The sequence below is a fragment of the Oryctolagus cuniculus genome, chromosome 12 (genome assembly GCF_051225735.1).
Source record: "Oryctolagus cuniculus isolate XC-2025 breed Fujian yellow rabbit chromosome 12, ASM5122573v1, whole genome shotgun sequence".
In the NCBI taxonomy this organism is placed as follows: domain Eukaryota; kingdom Metazoa; phylum Chordata; class Mammalia; order Lagomorpha; family Leporidae; genus Oryctolagus; species Oryctolagus cuniculus.
Window position 1 is genome coordinate 101,318,295 of NC_142878.1, and position 25,284 is coordinate 101,343,578.

The 25,284-nt window shown below is 53.4% G+C and overlaps 1 protein-coding gene across 1 annotated transcript in view; it reads right to left on the reverse strand.

Moving 5' to 3' along the window:
- AP3B2 (adaptor related protein complex 3 subunit beta 2) overlaps positions 1-25,284 on the reverse strand; it is a 40,607-nt gene that overhangs the window by 13,521 nt on the left and 1,802 nt on the right. Inside the window, exons 2-13 of the mRNA XM_051834235.3 lie at positions 11,913-11,988; positions 11,706-11,780; positions 11,390-11,485; positions 4,204-4,364; positions 3,963-4,029; positions 3,688-3,870; positions 3,319-3,602; positions 2,978-3,032; positions 2,639-2,710; positions 1,575-1,637; positions 1,219-1,351; positions 833-942 (exon numbers count right to left, since the gene is read on the reverse strand). Of these exons, the coding sequence (XP_051690195.3) occupies positions 833-942; positions 1,219-1,351; positions 1,575-1,637; positions 2,639-2,710; positions 2,978-3,032; positions 3,319-3,602; positions 3,688-3,870; positions 3,963-4,029; positions 4,204-4,364; positions 11,390-11,485; positions 11,706-11,780; positions 11,913-11,988 (1,375 nt within the window). The remainder of the gene's footprint in view (positions 1-832; positions 943-1,218; positions 1,352-1,574; positions 1,638-2,638; positions 2,711-2,977; positions 3,033-3,318; positions 3,603-3,687; positions 3,871-3,962; positions 4,030-4,203; positions 4,365-11,389; positions 11,486-11,705; positions 11,781-11,912; positions 11,989-25,284) is intronic.

Below are 25,284 nucleotides of genomic sequence, written 5' to 3' on the forward strand. Positions count from 1 at the left end.
AAAAGGAAGGCGAGTCTTGGGCAAAAAAGTCAAGGTCACATGGCCCAGCCTTTCCGTCTCCCTCTGCCACCTGAAGACTTTTAGAAGCCAATTGGAAAATTTGGAAGTTGGTTATAAGTCTAGAGCACTTAATTATAGGATCTTTTTTTTTTTAAAGATCTATTTTATTTATTTGAAAGATAGAGTTATAGAGAGAGGTTGAGCCAGAGAGCCATTTGCTGGTTCACTCCCCAAATGGCCGCAACAGCCAGAGCTGAGCTGATCCAAAGCCAGACCTCCTAGTCTCCCAGGTGGGTGCAGGGGCCCAAGGCCTGGGCCATCTTCTACTGCTTTCCCAGGTCATAGCAGAGAGTTGGATTGGAAAAAGAAGCAGCCAGGACTAGAACCGGCGCCCACAGGGGATGCCGGCGCTTCAGGTGCCGGCCCCAATCATAGGATCTTAAAAATCACAGGGGGGCTGGCGCAGTGGTGTAGGAGGCTAAGCCACTGCCTGCAGCTCCAGCATTCCATATGGACGCCAGTTCATGTCCCAGTTGCTCCTCTTCTTAACCAGCTCCCTGCTGATGCACCTGGGAAAGCAGCAGCAGATGTCCCAAGTTCTTGGGCCCCTGCCACCCATATGGAGACCCAGAGGAAGCTCCTGGTTCCTGGCTTCAGACTGGCCCAGCTCCTACAGTGTGGCCATTTGGGGAGTGAACCAGCAGATGGAAGACCTTTCTCTCTGTCTCTCCCTCTCTCTCTAACTCTTCTCAAATAAATAATTAAAAAGAAAAGAAAAAACCCAGGGAAGATGCTGGGCCGAGCAGGGAAATGGGGTCAGTGACCCCCTCACCTGGATGTTGTCTGTGAGCTTTGCCAAGTGTTTGATGATCTCCCCGTGCTGTGCTGGCTGCATCTGCAGCAACTTCTTAATGACAACCACCGACTCTGCAACCACAAGCTCTGTGGAACAAGAAAGCCATCAGACAGCCAAGCCCAGGGGGAGCGCTACGTGGGGAACACCCCCAGGCAGGCCCTGGGCTCTCTTGCTCAACCCCCTGTACCTCGTTGGTGGCCCTCAGAGGTGTAGGAACACCTGAGCCCTAACTGAAGCTGACAGACCAATGGACACACATTGCCTAGATACACAGGGGGCTATCCGTTGGCCAGCAGAGCAAGACACACAGGCAGACGCCCACTTATCATCGAGGCAGGACACTCAAACAGGCAGACACTGACCATCACGGTTGGACAGGAGCTGCACCAGGCCGCTGAGGCAGGTGTCGCGGACTCGGCCTATGTTCGTGGCACAGCGCCCAATGGCCTGGATCGTGGCTGCCACGAAGTCCTTGTCCATGCTGCGAATGTAGGTCTGTGGGCAGACGTCGGGCAGCAGGTTCGAGGGTGACTTCAGGGAGGCCCGGGAGCTCTCATTTGCTGCCGGAGACTCAATTTGGGAAAGGGAGTGACCCCCTCACCCCGCCACCCAGAGAGTCCTCAGCACCAGAAGGCACTGGAAGGGGGTATTCTCCAGCTTCAGGCTCATAAGACAAAGTCTGAGAAAAGTACGTCTCCTGGGGTCCCTCTGGCTGTACCTGGAACTCGCGCAGGACAGTAGGGATGTTGGTCTCATTGGCCAGGTTGGTGAGCACTTCCAGCTGGAGGGAGAGGCGGAGAGAGAGGAAGTGGGCAGGGTGCCCGGGGGGGCTTTCTGTGCTCCCACCCAGATCCTGAGACTGAGGATGAGACAGCTGGCAGATCCTGAATCTCATCCGAAACCCAAGAGTTTGGCTCCTAAGTGGCTTCCACACCAAGTGACTGCTTCCCCTCCCCAGGCCTTAGGGTGGAGCTCACCTTCTTCCCTGGAGGACCTGACGGCTGTCTACCTCTCATTTCCCACCTCCTTGCCCCCTGAGCCCCAGTCACAGGCCCCTTCCTGCCTTGGGGTCCTCGCACATACTATCTCCCCGAGTGTCCATTTCTGTGCCTGTGTTTCCATAGATAATTCACGATACTTCCTCAGGCCGCAGCCCCAGCTTCCTCCCCTTACAGACAGGTTCCCCAGTGCCAGACCCGAGGAGCCGCCTCTGCGTTAGGCTCTCTTCTTTTTTCTTTATTTCATAAACAGATCGTTTGCAATTGCCTTAAATTGATTACTTAAAGTCTCCTCCACCCCCAACCAGACCTAGCAACGCAACTGATCTATAGTGGATGTTCCAAAGGGCTAGAAGGATTAACTGCTGCTCAGTGAAATCACTAAAAATTCGCAGCACAGGGCTCCTGCCGCTTCTTCTCTTCTTGTATGTACGCCAAAAAAAAGCCCGAGAAGGTGGGTGCGTGGGGACCACAACCCTGAAGGTGGGTGGCAGGCAACTGCAGGGGGTGAGCCAGGTCACCTCACCTCCCTGGGTCTACGCTTTTGTAAAACAGAGGTGTTGTGCATTTCCTGGGGTTGTTAAAATATCAAGCTTACTTCAAATATGAGGGCGGCAGGTGCACCCCAGGTACCAGGTGAAGGGCAGCTCTCTTCTCCCTGGTTCCCCACTCTCATTTGCTCCCTGAGCCAATGGCTCCAGCCCGGGCAGCACCGAGGCGGCCACCGTGGGTTATCTGAGTGGGTATGTGGGGCCGGGCAGAGAAGGAACGATCCCTCACTCACCTTCAGGATTTTGATCTGGGTTGGGTCGGTGGACCTTATGTAGAAGCTCTTCAGGTATGGCTCAAACATGCCCTGGCACAAGAAAGGGGGAGGGGGAGGGGGCAGGGAGCTCCACCGCAGCCCCAGGCCTGCCTCCCCTTGTCTCTTCCCCCTCCTCCTCCCTTCTCCAGGTCGGGTCAGGCCGTCCCACCACCCCCGCGCCCCAGGGGCCAGGTTTGGGAGGAGTGTCCCCATCTCCTTGTTGGCCACAGGCCTGGCATTCTTCCAGTCCCCACCTCGCCCCGCCCACAGCCCCAACAGCTCCCCCAGGGCCCACGGGGGGGGGGGGTCGCAGCTCACCCGGCGCTTGATGGACATGGTGGCCACGTTCTGGAGCACCACGTACTGCACCTCACTGCCGACAGGATGCGACAGAGACCCCCGTGGTGGGAGAAGAGGACCGATTGAGGAGGGGGCAGGTGGGCTTGGGACGAGGAGTGTGTGGGGCGGGGCATGAGCGTGCGAGCCAGGGTAGCGCAGCAGCCGGTGGAGCAGCAGAGTGGGGCGGGGTCCACTTAGCCCGGGGGCGGGGGCGGGGGCGGGGGCGGCGAGGGCAGCCTGGGACTGGAATGGGGACAGGCCGGCCGGGGCGGGGGCGGGGCCATGGGCGGGACCAAGGCGGCGGGGCGGGGCGGGCGCACCTGTGGCTGCGCAGCAGGCGCACCAGCGCCTTGGCGATGACGCCCACCTCGGCCTTGGGCGCCAGGTGGAAGTAGAGCTGTGCCACCGCCATGACCACGGCGGCGCTGCGGCTCTGCAGCAGCGGCTTGGTGTTGCGCAGCAGCAGCCGGTGGTCGGGGTCCATGACGTAGGGCTTCCGGGCCGGGAGCGCCGCGGCGGCCGCCTCCTCCGACCCCGGGCCCTTGGCCTCGTCCTCCTCCGAGCCGTAGAAGGCCTTCTCGGGGCTCTCCTCCAGCAGGGATTCCTGGGCGGAGCAGAGGCGGCTCAGCGGCGCCCGCGGCCCGGGCTCCGGCGCGCCCCTGCCCCGCCGGCCGGCGGCGGCCACTCACGTTCTGGGTGGGGCTCAGGAACTGCGTGCGCGCGTAGCGGGTGAGCATGCTGATGATGACCACCTGGCCCCACTCCTCCACGTCGATGAGCAGGTTGCACAGCTTGCGGTAGTTCTTGTGGATCAGGTCGATGCGCTCGGGGCACACCTCCTCGAAGGCCATCACCACGCTGCCGGCCACCAGCTGAGGACGGACAGGCCCCCCCACGCCCGGAGCGTGAGCGGGAAGGGCGGCCGTCCCGCCCCGCTCGTGCGCGCCCACGGGTGTGCACGCACCGTGGTCTTGTCGGCCAGCAGCTTCTCGATGACCTCTATCAGCTGGTCCTTCTGGTCCGAGTCCAGACTGGGCGAGAAATCGTGGAGGAGGATTTTCCCCCTCCCATCTCGGCTTTCCCACGCTCCTCCCCGGCACCCCAACCCTGCTCATAAAGAGGCGGGGGTCCCCGCCTCCGTTCTAAGGCTGGGGGCTTAGGGACCTGAGGCGCGAAGGGTGGGGCCCGGGCAGGGCTGGGGCTACCTGTAGAGTTTGGGGATGGCGTGGGCGGCTGTTTTCCGCACGTAGGGGGACATGTCCGAGGCAGCCTCTTTGATGGCGAGCATCATGATGGGCACGATGATGGGCACGCGGATGCTCGAGAGAACGCGAAGGGCGCTGGCGCGAATCAGCTGGTTGGGGTCCTAAGGGCACAGGTGGAGGGAGCCATGGGAGGGCGCCAGGGGTTCTGATCCCCGGAGACCGGAGACCGCAGCTTTGGAAGTCAGCGCGCCTGGCTACCAGCAGCTCTCGTGTCCCTGCCTCCTGACCTGAGCCTGGATGATGTCCAGCGCTGGGTACCCGGTGGGGCACCACCTGGGGGCGCTGCCTGTTGCCTCCCTCTGGCTTCAGAAACCTGACACCTGAACAGGTGCAGCAAAGGGCAGCTTTGTTTTCAGCAAGAGCAGAAAGCTCTCGGAAGGCCTGGAGTCCCTGAAACACCGCTGGGATGCGGGGGGAGGGGTGTGCGGGGGGGGGGGGTGCGGGGTGCGTCTTCTGTCCTTGCCTGAAGTGACTGCAGAAAGCCACAAGCCGTTCTGCCTTCCCAAGCGCGCGCCCCAGCAGCCACGCAAACATGCCCCCTGGCACAGTGCTGAGCCAGGCTGTGTGTGCAGGCCCTTTCGCTTTGCTCCTAGCACAGCCTATACACACACCTGGGAGTGCCACCCTCATTTTCTAAAATGGAGAAAGAGAAGAGGCACACGTTATCCTGAAACTGACGGCAGCTCCTGCCAAATTCTGGAAGTGAGTTTTAAACAGATGGCTTAGAAACACCTGTTTAAAAAGCAAGCATCTTTTTTTTTTCTTCTTCCCTAGAGACATCCCATGTCAACTACCAAAACCTTTTTCCTTAATTTTTAAAGCATTTTATTTGGGAATGATTGCTTATTCACAGGAAGTTTTGTTTTTTTTTTTTTTAATCTGTTTCCTCGGGACAGACATTTAGCCTAGCAATTAAGACATCCGCATCCCACATCAGAGAACATGGGTTCAACTCCCAGCTCTGGCTCCTGACTCCAGCTTCCTGCTAAGCAGACCCTGGGTTCCTGCCACCCATGCAGAAGACCTGGATGAGTTCCTGGCTGCTGGCTCTGGCCTGGTCCAGCCCCAACTGTTGTGGATATTTGGGGAGTGAACTGATGCTGTCTTCCTAACAAATTAAAAATTGGTTTTCTGTTTTCAAATGTTTTAAATACTTATTTTCATCTATTTGAAAGGCTTAGAGAGATCATCCATCTGCTGATTCACTCCCCCAAATGTTTGCAACAGTGGGACAGGCCAACTCCAGGAACCCAGAACTCCATCTGGGCCTCCCATGTCGGTGGCAGGGACCCCAATACTTGAGCCCTCATCTACTGCCTCCCAGGATGCATCAGCAGGGAGCTGGATTAGAAGTGTAGCAGCCGGGATTTGAGCTGTCACTATGATATGGGATGTGGGCATCTCAAACCTCAGGTTAACCCACTGTGCCACAGCTCCCACCCCTGAATTTTTATTTATTTGAGAAGCACAGGCAGAGAAGAAGAGAGCTCCCATCTGCTGGTCTGGGGTGAAAGCCAGGAGCTGGGATTGCAATCCAGGTCTCCCATGGGGCTGGCAAGAACCTAATTCCTGGAGCCATCACCTGCTGCCTCCCAGGGCACGCAGTTACGGGAGCTGCAGCCAGAATGCAAACCCAGGCATTTTAACAGCATCTCAACATTAGTCTAAATGCCCTCTTGTGGTTTTTTTTTTTTTTTTTTTTTTTTTTTTTTGAGAGGGTAACTAGTTGGGAGACATTCATATTAACCTTGATTTCAGCAAGGCATTTGTAGAAGTCCCTCATCATTTCCTGTCCTGCTATTTTTATTTGTTTCACCCTAATCTGTAAGCATCTTAACAGCAGAATTCATTATCTTTTTATCTGCGTCATCCCAAGCCCTTTGCACACAAAAGATGTTAATTTTTTTTTTTTCTATTGAGTAAGATTCTTCCTGGTAACGCAGGAAAACACCAGCTGGCTGGTGGACCCACAACTTGGTAAAACGTTTGGGGAAGGTTTATTTACAGATCAGTATCGACCTGGAAACCTGACACAGCACAGACTTGAAGTCTGCTGCCCCGGGCAGAATAGAGTAACCAGTGTCCTGGAGGCAGGCACAAAGTCAGGAGGGACAGGATTAGGATTCAAGATCACCCTGGCTTGGTCGCTATGCTGAGCCAATAAATGAAATAGAGCCCAGCTGAGCTTCCTGCCAACCAGAGGTCTGACTACATGGGAGGTCTGCTGAGAGGTGAACAAGCAGTGGGCACTGGTGCAGCGGTTAAGACGTGGGTGTCCCGTATCAGAGTGCCTGGGTTTGACGCCAGCTTCTGACTCCAGCTTCCTGCTAACGCAGATCCTGCGAGGCAGCAGCTGATGGCTCAAGCAGTTGGGTCCCTGCCACCCACGTGGGAGACCGGGACTGAGTTTCTGGCTCCCAGCTTTAGCCATCAAGCTTACATGGGCACTTGGGAAGTGAACCAGTGACGGCAACACTTCTCTCTCTCTCTCAAATTAATTCATTAAAAACTAAACACAGTCTTAGCCTAGGCTGATAAAACGAAGGCAGGCCCCGGGATGGATATGAGGGTACTTTTAGAAGTTCATTAAAATGGAATTAAGGAGCCAGCACTGTAGCATAGTAACTTAAGCATCCTCCTGTGGCACCAGCATCCCATATATGTGCCAGTTCAAGTCCTGGCTGCTCCACTTCAGATCCATCTCCCTACTGTTGGCCTGGGAAAGCAGAAGATAGTCCAAGTCCTTGGGCCCCTGCACCTGCGTGGGAGACCTGGAAGAAGCTCCTGGCTCCTGGCTTCAGATCGGCCCAGTTCTGGCCACTGTGGTCATTAGGGGAGTGAACCGGTGAATGGAAGATTCATTCTCTCTCACTCTCCCACTCTCTCTCCCTCTGCCTCCCTGTAACTCTGCCTTTCAAATAAATAGATCTTTTAAAAACAGGATAAATATATGCATGAGAATGAGAAATGGAAAGAGACAGGAGGCTTGGCTGTTGGATCCATGTTGTATTCTGGGGTTGGTATATTCTGTCTTTGGTTGGAATCGGGTTAAATCATAAAAACTACTCTGGAATTTTGCAGATTTCTCCCTCACCTATAGCTTCTTCAGCGTGTGCCCTTTGTGCTTGTAGAAACCAGGGCTGCTGGTGATTCCCTTCTCTTGGAACAGCAGTCAGCTGACTTTCTGTGAAGTGCCAAACAGTATTTTAGGTTTGCAGGCCTCACAGTCTCAACACTGCAGCTACTTGAGTTTGCCCCGTGCAAAAGCAGCCATGAACAAGTGGGCGTGGCTGTATGCCGCTGAGTCTGTATAAAGCAGGCAGCAGGGATGGGCGTTTGTTCTGGCAGGGAAGGTGCCGGGTAAGACACCGGTGTTGCCCAGCAGACTGCTCGAGCTCCAGCACCGGCTTCACTCTGGAGTCCAGCTCCCTGCTAATGCGACCGCGACGGGCAGCAGGTGATGGCTCAAATAGTTGGGTCCCTGCCACTCACGGGGGAGACCTGGTTGAATTCCTGGCTCCTGGCTGTGGCCTAGCTCTGGCTGTTGTGGGCATTTGGAGAATGAAGCAGACAAGAGCTTTCTGTTATCTGTCTCTCACCGAATAAATGAATAAAACTAAAGAGAGACTCTTACATGAGCAGCCAGGCGGCAGACAGGTTCGGCTGAGGTCTGTGAGGTGCCAGTCTTTGCTTTAGAACACACGCTGGTCATCTCCCGAAAGACAGGGCTCAGTCCCTCATAAAGTACTGGGACATCATGCTCCTTCTTGCTACAGCTGTAATTTTTAAAGTTCTTTTTTTTTTTTTTAAACCATTCTATTGTGTTGAAGCCTCCATGGCTAATTTTTTAAAGATTTATTTGCAAGACGGGGGTTTCGGGGAGAGAGAGAGATCCTCCATCCACTGGTTCACTCCCTAAATGTCTGAAAATAGCAGCCAGCAGCTCCAGGTGGGTCTCCCACACAGGTGTCAGACGCTCGAGTACTTGGGCTGGTTTCTGCAGCCACCCAGGTGCATTAGCAGGAAGGTGGATTGGAAGCACACCAAGACTCAAACTCCCTCGCCCTGATTTGGGTTGTAGGCGATAACATAGCAGTTTAACCTGCTTGCTCATGTTTTTTTTTAAAGATTTATTTTACTTATTTGACAGAGTGACAGAGAGACAGAGAGAGATCCAACTTCCTATGCTCTGGTTTACTTCCCAAATCCCTGAAACAACCAGGGCTGGGTCACACTGAAATCAGGAACTTCATCCGGGTCTCCCACATGGGTGGCAGGGACCCAAGCACGTGGCCATCTTCTGTTGCCTTCCCAGGTGCATTAGCAGGGAGCTGCATTGGAATCGGAGTAGCCAGGGCTTGGATCAGCCCTGGGGCATCCCACGCCACAGTGTAATCTGCTGTACCACAACACTCACCCTGGTGTTTGTTATTAATTTGAAAGGCAGAGAAACAGAAAGAGAAGGAGAGAGCACACAAGCTCCGCCCACTGGTTCACTCCTCAAATGCCTGTGACAGCCAAGGCGGCGCCAGGTTGGAGCCAGCAGCTGGGATCTCAATCCAGGCACTCTCCCATGTGAGTGGGCAGGGACCCCAAGTACTCGAGCGTCAGCTGCTGCTTCCTAGGGTCTGCTTTAGCAGGAAACTGGAGTCGGAAGCCAGGTTTTCTGATTTGGGAGATGGGATACAGGCATCCTAAGTGGTGTCTTCGCTGCTGGCGTAACCGTAACCACACCATACTTCCCTTTCCTCCTTTGCAACCTTGGGACTAGCTGCACGTTGCAGATTTCAGCTTCCAGTTATCATGAGCTAAGCTACAGAAAGATGACCAAACAGACCCCAGAATAGAGAGCAATTTGTGACAGGCCACAGGGCTTCCACCTGCTTTCAAATCAAAGAAGTCTCCAGGGGACCCCCAGAAACCTGCTTAACCACTTCCCATATAGAAGGCCCTCTGGCTAACTTGCAAGGGGTGGGGAGGGGAGAGCACACCAGACCACCTTCCGGTGCCACTCTAACCAATGGACAGTCCGGGGCTGACTTTGTTCCAGGAACAAAAACACTTGCCCTAGAGCCCATGGGCTTGGCCTGTAAAGACCACTCACATGCTGCCTGACACGGGGACATGCACCTGTCTGCTGAGTGAATGAACAAACTGTACACGCAAATGACCCTGCTTTCGACCCCACGCCAAAGACGTGAACTCTGCCAGCCTGCTCCCCACAGTAGGTGTGGGCCAGGGCTTCGGGGATGGACACCTGGCATGCCCTGGAACATCAAAGACCTGTCAACCACTGCTGGTGCAGACGGCACTCGGACAGATTCGTTCAGACTCACGCTGTCCCCACTTGAGAACGGAAACCTCAGACTCAATCCGACCCTTGCGCTGACCTTGGAACCCAACCTCCTCCGAGTCTGGGGCAACTCTTGCGCATGCTCAACTCCATTTTTCTTCTCAGTGGAACTCACTTAGGCTCAGGAAACCCCCGTTCTTCCCCCATCCCTGGCTGAAAGGGGAGTCAGTGGGTGCCCAGGCTGTGGCGCCCAGCAGTGAAGAGCGCAGGCCATGGCCCTCCTCACAGGCTCCTCCGCCCAGAAGGAGGAGAGCCAAGGGGCTCTTGGCTGCCAGGGACTCTCCACTGCCGCGGGCTAAGGGGTCCACCCTTACAGCGACGTCAGGAAGTGACTCTGGCCCCGGGTTAAGCTGCTGCTCGGGATGTCTGCCTCCCACACCACAGTACCAGCCTGCATTCCTGCGTCTCCGCGTCCCATCAGGCTCCGGGCTAATGCGCACCTGGGAGGCAGCAGATGATAGTGCATGGTGGCTTCGGTGCCTGCCACCCACATGGGAGTCCTGGATGGAGTTCCTGGCTCCTGGCTTCAGCCTGGCCCAGTCCTACTGTTGCAGGCATTTGGGGAATGAACCAGCGCATGGAAGATCTCTCTCTCTCTTTCTCTCTCTCTCTCTCTGCCTTTTCAGAATTTTCAAATGGATGAAGATACAAATAAACATTTTTGTTTAAAGAGGTGGTAAGGTCATGAGGACTCTGAGTTAATGGATTTATGGGTTATCCCAGGAGTGGATCTGTGAAAAAAGCCAGTTTGAAGGCAGCTGTTTGGCCTGGCAGTGAAGACACTCATATCCCATATAACAGCCTTGGCTGTTGTGGGCATCTGGGAAATGAGGCCTGGATGGGAGCTGCCTCTGCCCTCTGTGTGTGTATCTCCCTGTCTCTCTGCTCAGAATTAAATAACGTTAAAAAAATATTTACTTGTGCCAGTGCTGTGGTGTACTGGATAAAGCCACTGCCTACAGTGCCAGCATCCCATAAGGGTGCAAGTTCGAGCCCTAGCTGCTCCACTTCCTATCCAGCTCTCTGCTAATGTGCTTGGGAAGGCAGCAAAAGATGGCCCAAGTCCTTGGGCCCCTGCACCCACGTGGGAGACCTGGAAGAAGCTCCTGGCTCCTGGCTTCGGATCAGCCCCGCTCCAGCCATTGTGGCCAATTGGAGAGTAAACCAGCAGATGGAAGACTTTTCTCCCTCTCTGCCTCTGCCTTTCTGTAACTCTGCCTTTCAAATTAATAAATAAATCTTTAAAAAATAGAATATTTACTTATTTATTTGAAAGGCAGAGTTACCAAGAGGCAGAAAGAGACAGAGAGAGAGAGTCCCACTACGCCACAGCACCGGCCCCATAAATAACATTTTCAAAACACCAGTTCAGTTCTGTCTCTTGGACGTGACCCTCTCACCATGTGACACCCCCAGGCTACCACAGGACCCTGCAAACGAGGAGGAGCTGGCCAGACCCGGCCCCTCAGACTCCCACTTCCCAGCCTCTGAAAATCACGAACCAAATGAACTTCCGTTCTTTAGACACTACCTAATCTGTGGTGTGTAGTCACAGCAGCAGAAATGGACGAAGACACCGCCCTCACCACAGGTTCGCCCTCCCAGGAGAGCTGCAGGCACTGGGTGCCCACCCCATCTCCCGCCCTTGGAGCCAGGCCTCCACTCTCAGAGGGGCTTGTGGGTCCCCTGGGGGCCTGTGGAGCCTGCTCCCCGACTCTCAGCCTCTCCCGGAGGCCACTCCTCTAATACAGGAGGCAGATGGAGACTCCCGACCTTCAGGCCACGCTGGAAGGTGGAGATGGACAGCAGGGCCAGGTCTTGCTGCTCCTCGGCGTAGCGCACCAGGTACACGTACACCAGCTTCTTCACCTGCGAGTTGCATGGAGGGGTGTCAGCGGGGGCGGCAGTCCACGGGCACCAGTCCTCCCAGCGGGTCCCGAGCCCTTCCCCAGGGTCCACACCCAGGGCGGGGACATGCAGGGCTCAGGAACCCTGCTGAGCGGGTGAGCCCCCCCCCCCTTGGCATCCTCCCAGCCCTGTGTGGGTGTGGCCCGGCTGGAGGTGAGGGTGGGGTCCCCTCTTTGCTCACCTCTATGTTCTTGCAGGCCACGTTCTTCACCACGGCGGGGAACAGGTCCGAGGCGTTCTTCCCGCGGGCGATCATCTGGGCGGGCAGCGGGGACAAGGGAGGGAGGAGGCAGGGTTCTGGTTAGGGGAGGGCCCACAGGAGCCAAGGAGAGCTGCTGCCAGGCAGCCAGGCAGCCAGGCCCCTGCCCCGGGGAGCGCCCAGCCTCACCGCCACGATCCGCTTCATGGCCTCCAGCTTGAGGGAGTCCTTGTTAGTGTCCAGCATCTCCTTCAGGTCATCGTGCCTGGTGGGGGGTGCGAGAGGTCAGCCGAGGGCTCTCGGCCAGGGGCCGAAGCTCTGAGCTGGTTCTGGCCAGTGGTGAGGGACCACAGCCCGGGGGAGGGGGTGGGTTTCGGCTCAGGGGACGCAGGGTTTGGAGAAACAGGGGCTAGCAGGTGTTGTGGGTTGAACTGTGTCTCCCTCCCGAAACGGTGTTTAGTCCTAAGCGGGAACACGGCAGAGGGTGGCTGTTGCAGGTGTCATTAGCTGAGGCCACACGGGGGCAGGGTGGTGTCTGTGTGTTGAAGGAAGAGGCAGAAACACAGGAGGAATGCCACAAGAGGGCGGAGGGCTGGCGCGAGGCACCCACAACCCCAGGAAAGCCACAGGTGGCCACCAAAGCACCAGAGAGCGGGAAGCGGCAAAGAGTGAATCCCCTATGGGTTTCAGAGCGAGCGTGATCCTGCTGACACCCCGATTTCCTACTTTTGGCCTCCGGAGCCCTGGGACAACAAATTACTGTGGCTTCTGGCAACCCAGGCTACAGGACTTCCTGACAGCAGCTGCAGGAATGCGACCCGGGTCAGAGCCAGGTGACAAGAGGAAGGGCCTGCGGTGGGAAGGCAGGGACCATGCCTGGGGCTAGGCCGGGCAGATGGAGAAGACCACTGGAAAGGAGATGGGCATCAAGACACGGGCAGGGGGCTGGCGCTGTGGCGCAGCACCGAAAGCCTCTGCTTGTGGTGCCGGCATCCCACATGGACACAGGTTCGAGACCCAGCTGCTCCACTTCTGATCCAGCCTCCTGCTGATGCACCTGGGAAAGCAGCAGAAGATGGCCCAGGTGCTTGGGGCCCTGCACCCACATGGGAGACCAGGAGAAGCTCCTGGATCCTGGCGTCAGATTGGCCCAGGTCCAGCCTTTGCGGTCATGCAGGGAGTGAACCAGCAGATGGAAGACCTCTCTCTGCCTCGCTGAATCTCTGCCTTTCAAATAAATAAATAAATCTTAAAAAAAAAAAAAAAGATGAGGGCAGGATGCCTTGCCCTGCACTGAGTGTGTTTCCAGGTCCTGACCTCACAGACCAGACACTCCACAGGTGACCTTACTCCAAAGGCCAGACCTGTAAGTCTGAAAGCCAACAGTCAACGGCCATCCAGGGAAGCGATGAAACTAATGGGAGAAATAAGTGACACTTTGGGCAAAGGGGTCCGTTGCACTTGGGTGAGGAGGGTAAAAGTGATGCTAAGCCAGTGCATGGATTCATGCAACGTCCACTAACATTTCAAAGAAGGGTGCTGGCACTGTGGTGCAGTGGGTTATACTGCTGCCACCCGTGTGGGAAATCAGGAGGAGAACAAGTAGATGGGAGAGTTCTGTCACTCTGCATTTCAATAAAATAAATTAACCTTTATTGTTTTCTTTTTTTAAAAAAAGATTTATTTATTTGAAATAGTTACAGAGAGGCGGAGGCAGAGAAAGAGAGAGAGGTCTTCCAGCTGCTGGTTCACTCCCCAATTGGCCACCAATGGCCAGAGCTGTGCCGATCCGAAGCCAGGATCCAGGAGCTTCTTCCAGGTCTCCCACGCAGGTACGGGGCCCAAGGGACGTAGACCATCTTCCACTGCTATCTCAGGCCACAGCAGAGAGCTGGATCGGAAGTGGAGCAGCCGGGGCTAGAACCAGAGCCCACACGGGATACCAGTACTGCAGGCGGCGGCTTTACCTGCTACACCACAGCGCCAGCCCCAAATAAGTTAATCTTAAAAAAAATTAAAGGAAGTATTTTGTTGAAGTTTGGGAAGCAACAGCCACACTCATCTGGAAGAGAAAACCCATAGGTAAGAGCTCCACAGAGTGTTCTTTGGGAAGAGAATGATGTTGGACAATTCAGCCCATTGAAGCGCATTATTCACCAACATAACAGTGATAGAAACTGTATGAAAAACAGAAGGTCAGAGGTCACGGGGGGAATTTCTTTTTTTTTCTTTTTTTTCTATTTAGTAAATATAAATTTCCAAAGTACAGTTTATGGATTACATTGGCTCCCCCCCCCCATAATTTCCCTCCCACTCGCACCCCTCCCATCTCCCACTCCCTCTCCCATTCCATTCACATCAAGATTCATTTTCAATTATCTTTATATACAGAAGATCGATTCAGTATATACTAAGTAAAGATTTAATCAGTTTGCACCCACACAGAAACACAAAGTGAAAAATACTGTTTCAGGCCGGCGCCGCGGCTCCAGCTCAATAGGCTAATCCTCCACCTAGCGGCGCCGGCACACCGGGTTCTAGTCCCGGTCGGGGCACTGGATTCTTTCCCGGTTGCCCCTCTTCCAGGCCAGCTCTCTGCTGTGGCCTGGGAGTGCAGTGGAGGATGGCCCAAGTGCTAGGGCCCTGCACCCCATGGGAGACCAGGAGAAGCACCTGGCTCCTGCCTTCGGATCAGCGCGGTGCGCCGGCCGCAGCACGCCAGCCGCGGCGGCCATTGGAGGGTGAACCAACGGCAAAAGGAAGACCTTTCTCTCTGTCTCTTTCTCTCACTATCCACTCTACCTGTAAAATAAAATACTGTTTCAGTACTAGTTATAGCATTACTTCACATTGGACAACACATTAAGGACAGATCCCACATGAGGAGTAAGTACACAGTGATTCCTGTTGTTGACTTAACAATTTGACACTCTTGTTTATGGCGTCAGTAATCTCCCTAGGCTCTAGTCATGAGTTGCCAAGGCTATGGAAGCCTTTTGGGTTCACCGACTTCGATCTTATTCCAACAGGGTCATAGTCAAAGTGGAAGTTCTCTCCTCCCTTCAGAGAAAGGTACCTCCTTCTTTGATGGCCTCGTTCTTTCCACTGGGATCTCATTCGCAGAGATCTTTCATTTAGGTCTTCTTTTTTTTTTTTTTTTTTCCCCAGAGTGTCTTGGCTTTCCATGCCTTAAATATTCTCATGGGCTCTTCAGCCAGATCCGAATGCCTTAAGGGCTGATTCTGAGACCAGAGTGCTATTTAGGACATACGCCATTCTATGAGTCTGCTGTGTATCCCGCTTCCCATGTTGGATCGTTCTCTCCCTTTTTGATTCTATCAGTTAGTATTAGCAGACACTAGTCTTGTTTGTGTGATCCCTTTGACTCTTAGACCTATCAGTGCGATCAATTGTGAACTGAAGTTGATCACTTGGACTAGTGAGATGGCACTGGTACATGCCACCTTGATGGGATTATATTGGAATCCCCTGGCACGTTTCTAACTCCACCATTTGGGGCAAGTCCGATTGAGCATGTCCCAAATTGTACATCTCCTCCCTCTCTTATTCCCACTCTTCTATTTAACAGGGATCACTTTTCAGTTAAAATTTAAACACCTAAGAATAATTGTGTGTTAATTACAGAGGTCAACCAATAGTACTAGAACAAAAAAATACTAAAATGGATAAAGTATTACATTGTACATCAACAGTCAGGACAAGAGCTGATCAAGTCACTGTTTCTCATAGTGTCCATTTCACTTCAACAGGTTTTCCCTTTGGTGCTCAGTTAGTTGTCGCCAATCAGGGAGAACATATGATATTTGTCCCTTTGGGACTGGCTTAATTCACTCAGCATAATGTTTTCCAGATTCCTCCATCTTGTTGCAAATGACTGGGTTTCATCGTTTTTGACTGCTGTATAGTATTCTATAGAGTACATGTCCCATAATTTCTTTATCCAGTCTACTGTTGATGGGCATTTGGGTTGGTTCCAGGTCTTAGCTATTGTGAATTGAGCTGCAATACACATTAATGTGCAGACAGCTTTTTTGTTTGCCAATTTAATTTCCTTTGGGTAAATTCCAAGGAGTGGTATGGCTGGGTTGTATGGTAGGGTTATATTCAGGTTTCTGAGGAATCTCCAGACTGACTTCCATAGTGGCTTAACCAGTTTGCATTCCCACCAACAGTGGGTTAGTGTCCCTTTTTCCCCACATCCTCTCCAGCACCTATTGTTGGTAGATTTCTTTTTTTTTTCTTTTCTTTTCTTTTTTTACAGGCAGAGTGGACAGTGAGAGAGAGAGAGAGAAAGGTCTTCCTTTTGCCGTTGGTTCACCCTCCAATGGCCACCGCGGCTGGCGCGCTGCAGCCTGCACACCGCGCCTATCCGAAGGCAGGAACCAGGAGCCAGGTGCTTCTCCTGGTCTCCCATGAGGTGCAGGGCCCAAGCACCTGGGCCATCCTCCACTGCACTCCCAGGCCACAGCAGAGAGCTGGCCTGGAAGAGGGGCAACTGGGACAGAATCTGGTGCTCCGACCGGGACTAGAACCCGGTGTGCCGGCAACACAAGGCGGAGGATTAGCCTAGTGAGCCGTGGCGCTGGCCAGGTAGATTTCTGAATGTGAGCCATTCTAACCGGGGTGAGGTAAAACCTCATTGTGGTTTTGATTTGCATTTCCCTGATTGCTAGTGATCTTGAACATTTTTTCATGTGTCTGTTGGCCCTTTGGATTTCCTCTTTTGCAAAATGTCTATTGAGGTCCTTGGCCCATCTCTTAAGTGGGTTGTTTGTTTTGATGTTGTGGAGTTTCTTGATTTCTTTGTAGATTCTGGTTATCAACCCTTTATCTGTTGCATAGTTTGCAAATATTTTTTCCCATTCTGTCGGTTGCCTCTTAACTTTCATGACTGTATCTTTTGAAGAACAAAAACTTCTCAATTTGATGCAATCCCAAATGTTAATTTTGGCTTTGACTGCCTGTGCTTCTGGGGTATTTTCCAAGAAGTCTTTTCCAGTACCTATATCTTGCAGGGTTTCTTCAATGTTCTCCAATAATTTGATGGTGTCGGGTTGTAGATTTAAGTCTTTAATCCACGTTGAGTGAATTTTTGTGTAAGGTGAAAAGTAGGGGTCTTGCTTCATGATTCTGCACGTGGAAATCCAATTTTCCCAGCACCATTTATTGAACAGACTGTCCTTACTCCAGGGATTGGTTTTGGATCCTTCATCAAATATAAGTTGGCTGTAAATGTTTGGATTGATTTCTGGTGTTTCTATTCTGTTCCATTGGTCTATCCATCTGTATGTATATATCTAGTATGTCCTGAAATCTGGTATTGTGATGCCTCCGGCTTTGTTTTTGTTGTACAAGATTGCTTTAGCTATTCGAGGTCTCCTGTGTCTCCATATAAATTTCAGCATCATTTTTTCCAGATGTGAAAAGAAGGTCTTCAGTATCTTGATTGGTATTGCATTGAATGTATAAATTGCTTTTGGGAGAATGGAATTTTGATACTGTTTCTTCCAATCCATGAGCATGGAAGATTTTTCCATTTCTTAGTATCCTCTTCTATTTCTTTAAGGTTTTGTAATTTTCATCATAGAGATCTTTAACGTCCTTGGTTAAGTTTATTCCAAGGTATTTGATTGTTTTTGTAGCTATTGTGAATGAGATTGATCTTAGAAGTTCTTCCTCAGCCGTGGCATTGCCTGTGTATACAAAAGGCTGTTGATTTTTGTGCATTGATTTTATATCCTGCTACTTTGACAAACTCTTCTATGAGTTCCAATAGTCTCTTAGTAGAGTTCTTTGGGTCCCCTAAATAAAGAATCATATCATCTGCTGTTGCTCCCCCTCTTCGCGGAGGAACGACACAGGACCCTGCGCTGTTCTTTTGTCTGCTCGGCCCTCCCCAGGTTTGCTGCTGGTTCTTCCCGGGTTGGCTGCTGTCCCTCCACCTCCGTGGAGGGGCGGGCCCCCCTGCCACTTTCCCCACTTCCACGGGGGAGTGGCACACCGCCGGCCGGCTCTCTTGGGGGCTGCTCAGATATTATCCGGATGTTCCCCTTAGATGTTCCTGATGCATGTTGTCTTTCTCCTCCTTTATAGTCCTCTTCCACCAATCCCAACTCTGCTACCCACATGCCGAGTACGCTGCTCTCCTCCAATCAGGAGCAGGATCAGCTCCTGCAGGTTATTGGTCGAACTGGAGGCAGCAGTGTAGAAGTTGTTTACTCCTCTCCCAGCGCCATATTGTGGGAGAGCAGATGCATAAAATAAGTCTTAATTCCAGTAACTTAATCTAGTCCGAGTTGCTCCCCACAATCTGCAAAGAGGGATAGTTTAGTTCATCCTTCCCAATTTGTATCCCTTTAATTTCTTTTTCTTGTCTGATGGCTCTGACTAAAACTTCCAGAACTATATTGAATAGCAGTGGTGAGAGTGGGCATCCCTGTCTGGTACCAGATCTCAGTGGAAATGCTTCCAGCTTTTCCCCATTCAATAGGATGTTGGCCGTGGGTTTTTCATAAATTGCTTTGATTGTATTGAGGAATGTTCCTTCCATACCCAGTTTGCTTAGAGTTTTCATCATGCAAGGGTCTAACCATCAGGAACAAATAACTCACCAAGAAAAGAATATTTCCCCCCTCAAATAAATGTCGAGGCAACTGCTATGCAGCAAAGAACTGAACTTATGTTCCCATTTCATACCAAAATTAATAATTTGCTTAACAGTTAAATGATTTTTAAATGTGGAAGAAGAAAGGGGATTTAAAAATTTTTAAGATCCTAAAATTACCTCTAACAAGATGGCTAAGTTTAAGTTTCTTTTGTAAAGATTTATTTATTTATTTGAAAGGCAGAGTTACAGAGAGGGAGAGGCAAAGGCAGAGAGAGAGAGAGAGAGAGGGATCTTCCATCCACTGGTTCACTCCTCAAATGGCAGCAACAGCCAGGGCTGGGCCAGGCTGAAGCCAGGAGCCAGGAACTGCATCTAGGTCTCCCACGTGGGTGCAGGGGCCCGAGCACTTGGGCCATCGCCTGCTGCTTTCCCAGGTGCATCAGTAGGGAGCTAAATCAGAGCAGAGCAGCCAGGACTGGAACCAGCACCCACATCGGATGCCAGCACGGCAGCCAGTAGCTTAACCCGAGACTTTGGTATGTGACAACTAAATTTAAGAAAAAACTAAGGCCAAAAAAAGATTTATTTATTTATTTGAGAGGCAAAGTTACAGACCGAGAGAGGGAGAGAGAGAGGGGTTTTCTATCCACTGCTCCAATTCCCAAATAACTGCAACAGCCAGAGCTGGGCTGATCTGAAGCCAGGAGCAGGGAGCCTCCTCAGGGTCTCCCACATGGGTGCAGGGGCCCAAGCACGTGGGCCATCTTCCACTGCTTTCCCAGGCCATAGCAGAGAGCTGGATAGGAAGTGGAGCAGCCAGGACTCAAACCAGAGCCCACATGGGATGACGGCGCTGTAGACAGAGGCTTAACCTACTATGCCACAGCACCAGTTTCAACTATCATAGTTTTCTAGAACAACCACACAAAATAGTAAAACGGTGGCTTCGCCCATGTAAATTGATTTTGTCACAGTTCTAGAGGCTGGAGGTCCCAGATCAAAGGACTCAGCCTATGTGAGGAATGATTAGAGTCCCAGCTGTTCCCCTTCTGATCCAGCTCCCAGCCATGCCAGCCATTTGGGAAGTGAACCAGAAGATGGAAGCATCTCTCTCTCTCTCTCCCTCCCTCCCTCCTTCCCTCTCTCCCTCCCTTTATCTCTGTTACTCTGCCTTTCAAATAAATAAATAATTTAAAAAAAAAAATTGAACTGTAGGGGCCAGCACTAAGGCACAGCACTGGCATCCCATATGAGCACCAGTTAAATTTCCGGCTGCTCCACTTCCGATTCAGCTCCCTGCTAACGCACTGGGAAAAAGCAGCAGAGGGCGGCCCAGGTCCTTGGGCCCCTGCACCTGCATGGGAGACACGGATGAAGCTCCTGGCTTTGGTGTGGCCCAGCCCTGGCTGGTGCGGCCATTGGGGAGTGAACCGGCCTCTGCCTCTCCCTCTCTATAACTCTGTCTTTCAAATAAATAAATAAATCTTTTAAAAAAATTGAATTGTAGGACACCCAGTTGGTGTCTGCCAGTGTACTGGCTGTCAGTGAGAAATCCCCGTCCATTTTAGTAAGCAGAGGGGACGGTCCGCTGATGAGGGGCCCTCTGTGCTGTGGTCTTCTGTCTCACACGCCGGTCTCTCCCCGCCCCATGTCCTCAGTCTTCCTCCCAGGTGTGCCCATGTCCCCGTATCCTCTTCTTATAAAGACTCGGGCTGTCCTGGATCACAGCTAGCTTCATGACCTCCGCTCCATCAAGTTCAAGTCACATTCTGAGGTACAAGGGGTCAGGACGTCAACACGTGAATTTTGGGGAGATGCCGTTCAGCCCGTAACAGCAATAAAAGGGAAAATACTTGGGTAAGTAAAAGTTTAATATTCAAAATAACTAATACAGTTTTATATGGACCACGTCCAACACTGGCTGTCAGGGCTGCTGCAAGCCCATCTGCCGTCTCTGTCGCTCTAGGTGGACACAGCCCTGAGCTCTTCCTTCCCATTCACCGAGTGGGGGATGGTAGGCATTCTTTGGTCAGGTGCGCTTGCACAGTGGACAACCTGCCCAACCATACTTAGACGTCAAGAAGAGAACAAAGGGGGTGGATATTTGGCACAGCCGTTAAGATGCTGCTTTGGGATGCCCGCATCCCTTCTCAGAGTGCCTGGTTTGAGTCCCGACTTGCTTCCCATCCATCTTCCTGCTGATGCATCCTGGGAAGCAGCAGAGGATGGCTCAAGTCCTTGGGTCCCCGCTACCCATGTGGGAGACCCAGACCGAGTTCCCAGCCCCAAGTTTCACCTGGCCCAGCCCTGGCCGTTGCAGGGACTTGAGGAGTGAACCAGCAGATGGAAGGTCTCTCTCTCTCTCTCTCTCTGCCTTTCAAATAAAATGAAAATAAATCATTTTAAAAGGGTGGGCAAGAGAGGCCAGCGCTGCGGCACAGTAGGCTAAGCTTCTGCCTGTAGTGCTGGCATCCCATATGGGCACCAGTTCGAGTCCCGGCTGCTCCTCTTCCGATCCAGCTCTCTGCTATGGCCTGGGAAGGCAGTAGAAGATGGCTCAAGTCCTTGGGCCCCTGCACCCACATGGGAGACCTAGAAGAAGCTCCTGGCTCCTGGCTTTGGATCTGCACAGCTCTGGCTGTTGCGGTCATTTGGGGAGTGAACCAGCGGATTCTCTCTCTCTCTCTCTCTCTGTCTCTCCCCCCACCCCCGGCCTGTAATTCTACCTCACAACTAAATAAATAAATCTTTAAAAAAAAAGTGTGGGCAAGTGGCACAGTTGCTAACATACCACTTGGGACAACCACATCTCATATAAAAACAAATAATAAATTTTAAAAAATTTCAATAAGTGGTTTGTGTGAATAAAACGAAGAGGGGGAAAAGATATCTACATACAGCTACAGAGTTGTATGACAACTTGTGCACGCATGTGTTGCCAGGACAGGTCCCAGGCGCAGTGAGCAGCTGTGTGGGAACCCACACACGACACCCTGATAACTCGCAGCTTCTCACTCGAGTGCAGGATGCCAGCCTTGAGAAGTGTCACTCATGGAAGAAATCAAAAAGCAGCGTGCGCAAACTCAGTCACAGAAGTGACTCACTCAGGAACCACAGCAGGTCAGCCACTGGGGACTGCGACACTAGGAGAGGGAAGAGCTCAGTGACAGCCAGAGCAAACGCGGCCGCTGAGAGATGCGTGTGTGGCCGACACTAAGAGGAAGCGAAGCACTCAGCCCCCTGTACGCCCTAGGCACGGGCTGCAGCAGCGCATGCCTGCTGGACGGACAAATCCAAAGGACAGACCTGAGGGCCCAAGAACTTAGAAAATGTCTTTCCTGAAGCGATTTTATGGAAAGCAAAACAGAAAGATGACGCCTCCCGGGGCCAGCCAGCCCTGGCCATGGTCGTCTAAAACCAGTCCCTGGGCCGGGGCCGTGGTTCACTTGGTTAATCCTCTGCCTACGGCGCCGGCATCCCATATGGGTGCTGGGTTCTAGTCCCGGTTGCTCCTCTTCCAGTCCAGCTCTCTGCTGTGGCCTAGGAGGGCAGTGGAGGATGGCCCGGGTGCTTGGGCCCTGCATCTGCGTGGGAGACCAGGAGGAAGCACCTGGCTCCTGGCTTCGGATGGGCATAGTTCCAGCCGTAGCGGCCATTTTGGGGGGTGAACCAATAGAAGGAAGACCTTTCTCTCTGTCTCTCTCTCTCACTGTCTAACTCTATCTGTCAAATAATAAATAAATAAGTAAGTAAGTAAATAAATAAAACCAGTCCCTGCCCCACCTGGAGGGATTCCTACAAACAAGCAGGCATCTCCTCACCTCCAAGTGACAAGCCACAGCCAAGACAATGCCACCTTGTCACCTTCTCAAGCCCAGACCAGGCCTCTGGCTCCTCGTCGGGCCTGGGCCACACTGAGGGCCTGGACAGCGTGACAGAGCCAGGCACCAGCTTCCCTAAGACACACAGCACTGCAGCCCCCAGGGCCTCCAAGCACCGGCGCCAGTCACGCATATCACAGACATTCCCACGATCCCCCACTAGACATAACCTACACGCCGCAGAGATTTACACAGCCTCGTGGCAAACCCTACACACACACCCACAACCCCCACAACCCCTAGAGAGACACGCAGGCCTTACCTACACCCACAGAAACACATCCGCACTCCCCCCATATGGACAGACACACACCCCCAGTCTCACAAGCCACGGCCATACCCAGTGTGCACTCAGCTGTGACAAAACTGGCCACTCTGGCCACAGTGTGTATCAGTGGACTCGTACATGGGACTCTTATGATAAACATAAGCTTCCAAGAAGAACTCAGGGGCCCCCTGATGCCCTCCAGCGAGCTCCCTGGGGTGACGCCTCCCTGGGCTCCAGCAGTTTGCCCAGCCTCCTTTAGCTCAGGGCCCCAAATGCCACAGGTCCCCGTCAAATGCACACACCCAGCCTAGGGCGTCACTCCTGGCCCTTGAAGAAGGGGCTCTGAGGGCGGGGAGGCTCTGCCACATGTAGAGATGTGGGATGCCCTCCTGGGGTGAGACCACCCGGGCTCCCACCAGCTCAGCTCCCAGGAAGGGAGCGACGTGGAACAACACAGCGAGGCCATCAAACATTCATGTCCCATGGGCAGATCCGCTTCCACCGCTCTCCTGTCGACCTGACCCCTCCGGGGGACTCTCCTGGGGGTGGCTGGAGCCAGCCAGGGGGTGGCACACAGCACTTGAGGCCAGTCAACCTCACCTCCCCTCCAGGGAGGGGCTGCTCAAACTCTGCTTTGTCCTGTCCCCAACCTCACCCAGACCCCCCCACCCCCAGCAACCACACCTGGGGGGCAGGGAGAAGGTCAAGGCAGGAGCCCTGTCTGCAAATATATTCCAATCCTCTTCCCCGCAAGCCCCTAGGGGGTTGGCTTCTCATCTCCCATTTCACACTCTCAGCCCCCACGCTGTGCCCCCTGCCCACCCCCAGCTCCCCACACCAGGACCCGAAATGCCAAACCCAGTCTTCCTGAACTAAAGAGCCCTTGAGCTTCGGAGTCTGGCCTGAGAGCAGCAGCTGCCCGTCCCTGGCCTTCCTTGATGGCTGGGGGGGGGGGGGGGAGTCCCAGGGGCCCTCTGTACCGTAGTGGCTGGCTCTGGCCCTGGCCTTGGCCAGCCTCTGGGCAGGGTCCTTCCAGGGAAGCTTCTGGGGTGGTTTCCTCCTCCGGGGCCTGCAGCCACCGAAGCTCCTCGGGCTGCAGGGCTTGGTACCAGGGCGGGGGTCCACCGTCTGGTGCCAGCACAGGGCTGGCAGCCTCCTGATCAGGCCCGCAGGCCCCCTTGGCCCCTGGCCTCCCCACCGCACCAGGGAGCTGCAGGAATCGCTGCATGGCGGGGACAGCAGGTCGCGCTCTGGGTTGGAACCGAGCTGGCCAGGGAGCTGGGGCTGCCTGTCACTCTCACCAGACAGCCCGGCCCTGAAACTCAGTAATCGGACACTGGCGGGGAGGGAGGCGCTGGTTTCCTACTGCTGGGAGGCCAGGCCCCAGGAGGGACAGAGGGCGGAGACTGGGTGTTTCGGGTTGAGCAGGACTTGTCTCCCCAAACCTCACGCAGATACGCTAAAGGTTGCCGGAGTAAGGTGCCGACTTGTTCCAGTGACGGCATCTGTGAGGCATGTCTGGTGGGAGGTGTGCAGGTCAGTGGGGGCTCCTCCTCGGAGGGTTGATTATTATCAGAGTTCAAGTTCGGCCTAGGAGTTTCCCCTCTCTGCTTCCTGGCTCACGGTGTGACTGTCTCTCCGTGCCCATGAGAGACGCCGGACTACAGGGCTACCTGCTGCTGCACCGTAGCCTCCACTGCATAAGCCGAACTAGACCTCTCCTTTCCCAAGAAGTGAATATTTTAGTTACAGTGACAAAAAGGGGGCTAATAAGTCTACACCCCACACCCCAGACTCCAGGCAGAGGGGCAGGGTGTTGTACAAACAGAAGCCAGGGACCCCCCCAAGACCACCCCCAGACCTCAACTTCCCGGGGAGCCTTCCACAGCCCCTCCCCATCTCTGACCCCAAGCCTCGGGCTCCTCCCTTGCCTTGACAGAGCCAGCCCTTGGTTTCTTCCTTCCTCTATCTCCACCCCGCCACCCTGGGGCCATCCTTTGGTCACCTCCTTAGCCCTCCACGCCCCCGCCTGCCAGCCAGCCCCCACCTGCCAGCCAGCGCTGGTTGACTTCACTTGCCATGAGTACCGAGTACTGAGCCCCTCGACCCGAAAAGTTCCCACTCCCAGTCTTGCTCTCCACTACCTGCCTCTCCCCAAAAATGAAAGGCTGCAGGTAAAATCCCCCGCAGCTCACGGTGCGCACCTGTGCCCGCTTGTCCTCCATCTGGGCAGAGCTGCTCCTCCTGGCACTCGGAGATCCGGGCTTCCTCTATCCCCCCTGCCTCCCCGCCTCCCACACTCCTGTCTCCTACCCAGCCACATTCAGCTTGCTGTAGGCGCCTCCCAGCCTCATACCAAACACAAAAATAACAGCAAAAGAGACAAACAAACCTCAGAACTGGAGTTCCCTCCAGCAGTTCTCTCTCTCTCTTTTGCAATCAAGCTTCTTAAAAGCCACGTTCCCACTCACTGTTTTACTTATTCACCTCCCACTTGCCCTTTTATTCACTCCAGCCTGGGTTTAGATGCTGGGTCACGAACATAGCCAAATGCAGATATGGATAAAGCAGAGACGGTGCCGTTCCAACAGTGGCCAAACCTACATGGATGACACATGTGCATCCGTTGCATTTGTTCACCTTTTCTGCATGGTTAAAGTCGATCATGATAGAATGTTGGGGGAAAAAAAAAATCTAGTTCCTGTCTGGTCTCCTAGGGCAGGAGATGAGGACTGGATGACCATTGTCATCCAATGGTCTCCAATCTCCTTCCCTGCTGGACTT